At 56.3% G+C, this 8,955-nt stretch overlaps 1 protein-coding gene across 1 annotated transcript; it reads right to left on the minus strand.

Annotated features, from left to right (window-relative positions):
• Nucleotides 1–208: 208 nt before the first annotated feature.
• XRCC1 (DNA repair protein XRCC1) lies at nt 209–8,762 on the minus strand. The gene is made up of 9 exons (XM_037217344.1): nt 8,537–8,762; nt 7,743–7,922; nt 6,040–6,238; nt 5,247–5,603; nt 2,865–3,047; nt 2,439–2,473; nt 2,026–2,225; nt 829–1,034; nt 209–297 (listed from the first exon to the last, which is right to left on the minus strand). The coding sequence occupies exons 2-9, from the start codon at nt 7,791–7,793 to the stop codon at nt 209–211; spliced, it is 1,320 nt and encodes a 439-aa protein (XP_037073239.1). The 5' UTR covers nt 7,794–7,922; nt 8,537–8,762.
• Between the last annotated feature and the right edge of the window lie 193 nt (nt 8,763–8,955).

Genomic DNA, 8,955 nt, shown 5'->3' on the forward strand with positions numbered 1-8,955 from the left:
GTAACCAGACGTCAGGCCGCAGCATTGGTCAGCAGACCCCGTTTGGTTGGTCATTTGGGCTTGAGGGCTAATGGCTTGGGCTCGAGGACTAGCCCGTTACCCGACATCAGTGCCGCAGACCACAATTCACAGCTGATTATCTGGCATGCCTCACATGTCCCCCATGTCACAAGCCGACTCGGCTGGTGGCCGGCGGCACAAGGCGCGCTTACATCCTGATCTCGTCGTCCGTGTCCATATCGTCGGTGCTGCTGCCGTACTCGTCGCCGTTCGCTGGCGGCGGGCTGGGCGCGGTGGCTGCAGGGCAGGAGGTCGCGTCACACCGGCCCGATCCCGACCCACGACGCTAGACGCCACCCCACCGCCATCAGATCATCTAGTCGTGAGACGTGTCATCCAACAGAACACGGCCGCGTGGTACCTCGTCAGGGCGCGGGAACACACACGCGAGCCTGCGGCCGGGTCAACCAGTCGGCGTGGTATGACCCCGACCCAGCGCGCGCTCGGGTCGACAGACTCGGCCAGAGACAGAGACAGGGTCGACAGGCTCCGCCGGCTCTCGGCCTTAGCGCGGGCGGCGTGCAGGTCCCGAGGAGGGGCGCCTCGCCTCACCTGGCCCGGCAGCCGGCTCTCGGCCGCAGTACGGGCGGCGTGCGGGTCCCGAGGAGGGGCGCCTTGCCTCACCTCGGCCGGCAGCCGGCTCTCGGCCTCAGAACGGCCGGCGTGTGGGTGCCGTGAAGGGGCGCCCCGCCTCACCTGGCCCGGCAGTCGGCTCTCGGCCGCGGGACGGCCGGCGTGCGGGTCCTGTGGAGGGGCGCCTCGCCTCACCTGGGCCGGCGGCCGGCCGAGGACGCAGCTCCTCAGCCCACACCTCGTCTTCGCTGTCCGGCGCGCGGCCGTCGGCTGGCTCCAGCGCGTGCCGCCGCCACGAGAGCCGCCGCTTCTGGGCGGCGCACGCCATCAGCCACGAGCCGAGCACGATCTTGCCGCGGCCGCGCACCTGCACGTGCTTGGGCGTGTTCCGGAACGCGCAGCTGGCGGCGGCGTCACGTGATGTCAGAGGCGCTCGCGAGCGCGGGGAGGCAGGCAGAGGAAGGACGGCAGAGGACATGGGGAGGCCGTCAGAAGACACGGGGAGGCCGGCAGAGAACATGGGGAGGCCGGCAGAGGGAGGCCGGCAGAGGGAGGACACGGGGAGATCGGCGGAGGAAGCACGGCAAAGCACGTGCGAAAATCGGCGGAGCGAAGACGGCAGGGAACGATCGAGGACGGCAGCGGACGCGGGGAGGTCGGCAGAGGGAGGAAAAATAAAATACGAGGAAGTAGAGAAGGCTTACAGATGGGATGGGACATATGGGGTAAAAACTGCGGTGGAAAGCTGAATTTAGCTTAGCAACGGGCCATACCCGAATGGAATAGGCAACTGCGGTGAAAAGCTGAATTTAGCTTGGTAACGGGCCGTACCCGAATGGAACAGGCAACTGCGGTGAAAAGCTGAATTTAGCTTGGTAACGGGCCGTACCCGAATGGAACAGGCAACTGCGGTGAAAAGCTGAATTTAGCTTGGTAACGGGCCGTACCCGAATGGAACAGGCTAAGTACTGGTTGCCGTTCATGGTAGTATGCCTGTTTGTTGATGTCATGAGTGCGTTTACTTTATCTTCAGGTGGCATGTGAAAAACATCAGTTTGCTCTTAATGTACCAGAGATTGCTACAACCTACCCCCCCCCCCCCCCCCCCCCCCCCCCCCCCTATTATTGACGTATGAGTAAGTTAATGACTGGCATATTGGTGTTTTATGTGTTGTATTTCGTTATCGCTCTTGGTTACTGGAACTAATACTATGACCTAACAGTTAACACTGCGATAGGCGCGACCAGCGACCCTGGCCACTCGATCTTCCCCTCAAATTCCATCAGGTGGGCGACATTACAGCTCCGCTGGTGTAAAAGCATCCCAATGCACCTGCGTGGGACAGCTGCCACGTGGCGTCAGCGCGTGGCGCCCCAGCCCTCCCTGCTCACATGAGATGGGTGCAGTCGGGGGTCCAGTCAGGCCGGTACTTGGCTCCCAGTCGGATGCCCTGCTCGCGCAGCGTGGCCCGCTCCGGGTTCTTGTAGCCGCTCATGGCGAACACGACACCCGACAGCAGTTTGTCGAGCGGCCGGTAGGTGGCAGTGGCGGGCGGCCGGGCGCCGCTGGTGTCGCCGTTGCTGACGGCCGTGCCGCCGGCGCCTGCTGAGCCGGTGGGGGCGCGGCTCGGCGCCGGCTCGGTCCGTCTGGCGGCGCCCGGCCCCGGCTCGGCCCGTCTGGCGGCGCCCGGCGCCGGCTCGGTCCGTCTGGCGGCGCCCGGCGCCGGCTCGGTCCGTCTGGCGGCGCCCGGCGCCGGCTCGGTCCGTCTGGTGGCGCCCGGCGCCGGCACGGTCCGTCTGGCCCCGCTCGACGCCGGCCCAGCCGTGTCGCGTCTCGCCGCTGTGAAGTACACCACCGTTGACCGGTCGCGGCTAAGGCCAGGATGCGCTTCTAAATGTCGCACTCCGCGCAGGGCGTAGGTCCGGCTGGTGCCACGTGCGTGCTCTTAGTTCAGCATGTAGTACAAAGGTTAAATTTAACAAATCTGACGTCTGGGAGCCAACAGCCACTGTGAATGTGATCTACCCTGCATATTCCAGCACATTGCCTGTGGTAAGGAAAACAATGACTGGGACCCTTCACATGCCGCCTCACCTCCGTCGGTCGTAATGGAATGTCGGCCTCCCATAAACGACAGCTCTGCGTTTTCAAAACAGTTCTCCCTGGCGCGTCTGCGCTGGCTGACACATACCAGCAAAATGGAACGTACGACCATCCACCGCGGACTTGCCTGGTTGCGTCTCTGGTCTGGCAGGCTTGCTCTCCGTCGGCCTCTTCTGCTTGGTCTCCGGCTTGAGTTGGTAGTGGCCGGTGGGCAGCGGCGGCTCGTCCGTTGAGGTCTGCGTGGCGCTGGGCGGCTGCCGGGGCGGTACCACGCGGTCCGCGCGGTCCTCTCGCGTCAGACTGCCGCCGGCTGGGGGGTAGGACACCCGTCAGCCGTTACGCTCGGTTACGCTCCCCGGCGAAGAGAGCCAGAGGCCGGTCCTTGACCCCAGCCCACAGTCCCGGCGTCCACCACAACTGAGCCTCAGCGTTACGGACACGGGTCCAGATCGCCCACCTGGCGCGGCAGCAGCTCTCGCGGCTGTCCCGACACGCCGAGTGGTCGGTCCTCGACCCCAGCCCAGTCATCACGACTGAGCCCCAGCGTTACAGACACGGGTCCAGATCGCCCACCTGGCGCGGCAGCAGCTCTCGCGGCTGTCCCGACACGCCGAGTGGTCGGTCCTCGACCCCAGCCCAGTCATCACGACTGAGCCCCAGCGTTACAGACACGGGTCCAGATCGCCCACCTGGCGCGGCAGCAGCTCTCGCGGCTGTCCCGACACGCCGAGTGGTCGGACCTCGACACCAGCCCATAGTCACGGCGCCCACCACGAATGAGGCCCAGCGTTACGGACACGGGTCCAGATCGCCCAGCTGGCGCGGCAGCAGCCCTCGCGGCTGTCCCGGCGCACCGGGGGGTCGCCTCGCCCGAGTGCCGCACGCGCGGGCCCCGGGCTTTCCGGCACGGCTCGGAGCTAAGCGCCCAGTGACTGCTGCTCAGAACGGTTAGCCCGCGCCATCCAATATCAGGCTGTTACCATATGATGCTGAACTACTCCGTCTCTAAAAATGTTTGGCGAACAACAGCATATTTGCACACGCACGCCGATGCAATGCTTTCGACGTGTTTTATGAAAATGTTATCTGTTCCCCTCGCTCCCAAGTCAGTTGCGTCCCTGTACCGCCCTCGCTTGAGGTGTTTCTGCGTTCCCCCTCCTTCCCCCCCCCCCCTGGCGACGGCGCGTCAATAACCGACGATAGGTCGGATCAGGTCAGCCCAGTGCCACTAGGGTATAAGTCAGTGGATACACAACAACCTTGACCAGAATTCATGGTGGACAATTAAAGAGCGCGCACCGTCTCAGTTTTCCTTACTTAACAAGACCGCATGCTGAAAACTCCCTTTGCGAAAGTCTTAACGGAACCTGATAGCTTCCGTACCGTACTTTAGCGTCACGAACATATTTATTGCCCATCAGTCTCTGCCAGCCTTTCACCAGTTCGTCTGCCAGCTGCGGGTCACATCAGCCCCATCGCCATGTCTCGGTGTGGGCGCGGCTAGTGGCTGCCGGTCCGAGGCATGCAGGAAGGGGCACTGCCGTTCGGGGAGACCGACTTTTGCCCACGGTCTTGAGGTTGCGGTTCTTCTGATGATTGCGTTGACGCGCGCCTCGACGGCTTCGATCACGTGCGCTCAGTCTTTAGATAGCCTTACTCAGCGTTTCCAAAACAGCCCTTTCCTTAACCTAAACATGAGACACACAGAGAATGCAGAGAGCAAAAACTCATACATAGCAAGGACGGAGTGTCGCCCAATTCTGTGCCGTATATCGGCACGGCATCGATTTCGGCCTGACCACCATTCGTTATCCATTGTGCATGATTGATACAATGCTTGCCGTGTCAGGAGGCCCATCATCGGATGAGAGATGCGCAAGGGCACTGTGCACTGTGCAGTACACCTTCTCCTCATCATGACGAGGTCTGGACATCTGGTGAGTAGTGCTGACACACTTTGGCTTGAGATAGTGAATTCTCCGTGTCTCCCGTGGGATAGTGAATCTTCCGTATCTCCCGTGGGATAGTTCAGTTCCCGTGTCTCCCGTGGAATAGTTCAGTTCCCGTGTCGTCCGTGAGATAGTGAACGCGAACGAGTTCAGGCCGCCGGCCTCCCGCCCGGACCAGCACCAGGCGTGCCGACTCTCGCTCGGGTCAACACCAGACAAGCCGGCCTCTCGCTCGGGCCAACACCAGGCGAACCGACTCTCGCTCGGGCCGACAGCTTCCGTACGAAGACCTCTCACCTGGACTGACAGGTGCATGTGTGTCGGTCTCTCAGCCGGGTCGGCAGCGGGTGTGAGCCGAACGCTCACCCGGGCCGGCAGCAGGTGTACGCTGGTCCCTCACCTGGAGTGGGATCAGCTGGGTCGGCCTCTCACCAGGAGCGGGATCAGCAGGGCTGGACCCTCACCTGGAGCAGGATCAGCTGGGTCGGCCTCTCACCTGGAGCGGGATCAGCTGGGTCAGCCTCTCACCTGGAGTGGGATCAGCTGGGTCGGTCTCTCACCTGCCGTCAGCTGGGAGCGGCGGCTGAACAGACCGCCCGCCCGGATCTCGTCGCTTGACTCGGGTCGCAGGGTGAAGGAGCCCAGCCGGACTACGTCCCCGGCCGCCGGCTGCGCAACAGCCGCCGCCGGCTGCGCCGCTGCCGCTGCCGGCGCCGCCGGCGCCAGGAACTTCACGAACGCCAGGCCGTAGGCGGCCGTGCGACAGAACGGCTGCGTGCAGACGACGCGCGCGCAGTCCCATGGCCGGCCGAGCGCGGCCGCCGACAGCTTGTCCCGCCCGAACAGGCGCACGCGGCTCGGGTTGGTGCCGCTGCGCGACTCGGCCGGGCTCATGAATGACGAGGTGGGCAGCAGCAACCTGAGCACGGCACCACTGGTCACACGGCGCGCCGCCCTGCGCGAACGCACGTCACCACACGGCCGGCCTGCCACAGCGTCGGAAGCTCGGGTGACAGCTAGTGGAGCTGGAAAACTACCACTGGGTTTCTACAGTCCTATATTATGACTGCCACGCCATGCTGCATACTAACCAAGTATCAGCTGAATAAACTACACGTGTACGCGGAGTCAACAGCACCACAGCAAAAAGGATAGTTTGCAGGGTGATTTATGTCCAATAAACTTTCTAGCATTTGGCACCAGCTACACATCAGCAACACACCACAAGGCGAGTACAGGACTTATGAAGCATTTATGCTCTACTTCTAAAAGCAAAAAAAATCATAAAGAATAATCTGCTGGCATTGGACTTGAAGATTTTAATAGACAATGCATTCTGAACCTGTGGACTTACCTCAAAATCCTTTACATCTGCACCAAGTTTTCCAACAAAGATTTCAACAAAAGCAGAGCCCTCGTTTCCCACATGCACAGCTTCCACCTGTGTGCTGCACTCAAATTGCAGCATCACAGAAACGTCCTTCTCCCCAGCACTTTTGCTTTTCCATTTCTTGAAATTTTCAGAGCTGAGCAGGTTTTTGGCTGGAAAATTCTGCAACGAAGCACACACTACTTCACCTGGGTATCTCAGTGGCTGGCCTCAGCTATTCCCAGCTGTTGACAGAATACAATGGGCAGCTCAGGTCCAAGGGAGCTGGACTCAGGTCATGGGCAGCATACTCTTTGGACCATCAATAATACACATGAACCAACACCTAGCTCACCACTGGCCAGACACTTCACCTGGAAAGGCATGATGAAGGCTTACACACAAAGGAAAAACTTGTGTTCCATCATGTCTGGCACAGTGGAAGTCAGCTCTTCTGTTGAATAGCAATATGATGACTTAGATAATTGCTTCAAGGTTTAAGTAACATGTGTAAATCCATGTTCTATCTGTATGAGCATTTAGTCCCACACATTCAATAAGCTGTAATTCAAAAGCATTTGGAAACATGATACAACATCCATCAGATGCAGGAAATGTAGCTGATTTATACTTAATACAATTCCTTTGAAAAGTCTTTGCCTTTACAGGGATACAACACACCAAGCATGTTCACCATTCTTGGAATACTCACTGGAAATCTCATTTTTTGGGAAACTCAAGAGCTATCACAATTCAAGCTGGATCTTCTCTCCCAAGGGATGCCATGTTTAAGTGTCAACCCTCCATCTTTAACTATGTAGCAGGGGAGGAAGTCATGTCACAGCATCCAATTCTGGTGAAAGCAATGGCTGGGAACTGCAAGTGATGATGGGGTTTGGATCTTAAAAGATCACCCACTTTCAATGCAATATAAGTGGCATATTGAGTTCCTGCAGCACCTGATACTAAAAGTCTCTGCTAAACAGGCAGGCCAGCATGACCAAGAGTTCCGCTGGTCTTTTTCATGTCACGTTGTTGTGCACCTGAAATCCATCTGGCAGGGCCATACTGTCAATGCAGAGTTTTACTGTGCAGTCATGAGATGTTGAAGGAAAACATTCAGAGTGAATGATAGGAAATGTGGAGCGATGCTTAGTGGCAGCTGAAACATCACAACACACCAAAGCAGTGTGTTAAAGGTTGAAAGTTTTTGGGTGACACTGATGCCATCATTGCTCTACACTCGCACCAGCTCACCTCACTGTAAATTCTTTCTCCCCATGATTATTTTAAGCTTAGGGGCTATGTCCTGATACTGTTGAGAAGATGCTGTACAAACCACAGATGCATTTGACTGTTAAGAATGGGACCTCCAGAGAGTGTTCCAAGTGTGGTAAAGGTTCTGGGCATAGTGAGAAGGTGGGTACATATGTGAAGCAGAACAGGATTACTTCAAAAAGGATGGGACCAAACTTAAACAAAGTTAGTTTCCTGCTTATGTAGGCATAGTCATGGAGCTTTATTGATGAGCCTTGTATCATGTGGCCCAGCACATTATAACACAAACATTAGGTACACTTCCTGGCACACAGAACAAATACAGTAAGGTCCAAGACAAACAGCCACAATGACAACTGACGCATACACTATGTTTGGGAAACTTGTTTCATCTGAAAATCCCACTTACATGATCCTCACTGCTGAATGCCATCACTTGAGTTAGTTTTATTTCTGGCATGGCTGATAGAAAATGTGTGAAGGTACTAGATGCTAATGCAGTGGAATGAACAATATGTCTTTTGCTTATCAAGATCAGACAATGAAAAATATTGTGAAATCATTTCATCTTCCAGCTGCAGCTGTGAACCTGAGGGTGAAGGTGAGCAAAATGAGACAGTATCTGCATGGAGTAAATTGATGATACCATGCTCATACCACAAAGTACAACACATGTATCACTGCTTGATCAAATGCCAACTGAAAGCTTACTTACACTGGAGTTAAGCACAATTTTTTTAATCTTCCTTTGATGCATAATTTACCTTAAATGTGAGCATGCAAAGGCTTATGGCTTGCATAATCAAATGATGTGGCACAGTAATCCAGCACAAGCACAGCTGACCACACCAGTTACTAGTTGTCTGTCCTCACACACTATAAAATGCATTAAAATTGTCATGAGACACTGCCAATCCATTCTGTGAGTGGTCAACAATAATAACAGGGAACAATGAGCAGCCTTCACATGCTGATGGAAGAGTGGTGTTGATAAAGACTGTTAAATTTGATACAAATTTGAGGAAATTGATGATGAGGCTGGGTTTTGCTAGCATCTTAATACAAAATTGGAATGACAACTTTGGCTGTAGGGTTCCGGTTCTCGTACACTAGCATCAATTAGATAATTGCGTAAGATTATTAAACCGCACCGCACATATTGAATCACATTTACGAGCCTATTACCACTTTGAGCATACGTACCTCGGCAGTCTCCAGTCATCATGCACCCGATTCAAAGCCCTCCTATCAGTCACACCGGTTTACATCGCACGACCGACTGGCGTTTGTCTGCACCACATGCAAGCTAGGAAGCGTGCAAGGGCGAGCGTGCTTTATCACGAATCAGAATACCTTCGCCCGCGGGAAAATAGCGCTACGATATGTAGCAGGTGCGCTTAAATTGTCGGTGTCATTAAGTCGCCGTCAGGCGAAGCCACCACAGTCACACCCACGTCACGCCACATAGAAAACGATGTTCAGTCTTGGACGCTGCGCCCTTTATCGGGTAGATGATGGCCAACGATGAACGATGCGCTCGCGCCAAGGACATCTAGGTATCTCGTAGATGTCATGAGTTTTGCGCGTGATTTCCAGATTGCCGCGTGATTTAAACACTCGTA

Source organism: Pollicipes pollicipes, unplaced genomic scaffold, assembly GCF_011947565.3.
Source record: "Pollicipes pollicipes isolate AB1234 unplaced genomic scaffold, Ppol_2.1 Scaffold_4002;HRSCAF=4701_pilon_pilon_pilon, whole genome shotgun sequence".
NCBI classification, from domain to species: Eukaryota; Metazoa; Arthropoda; class Thecostraca; order Pollicipedomorpha; family Pollicipedidae; genus Pollicipes; species Pollicipes pollicipes.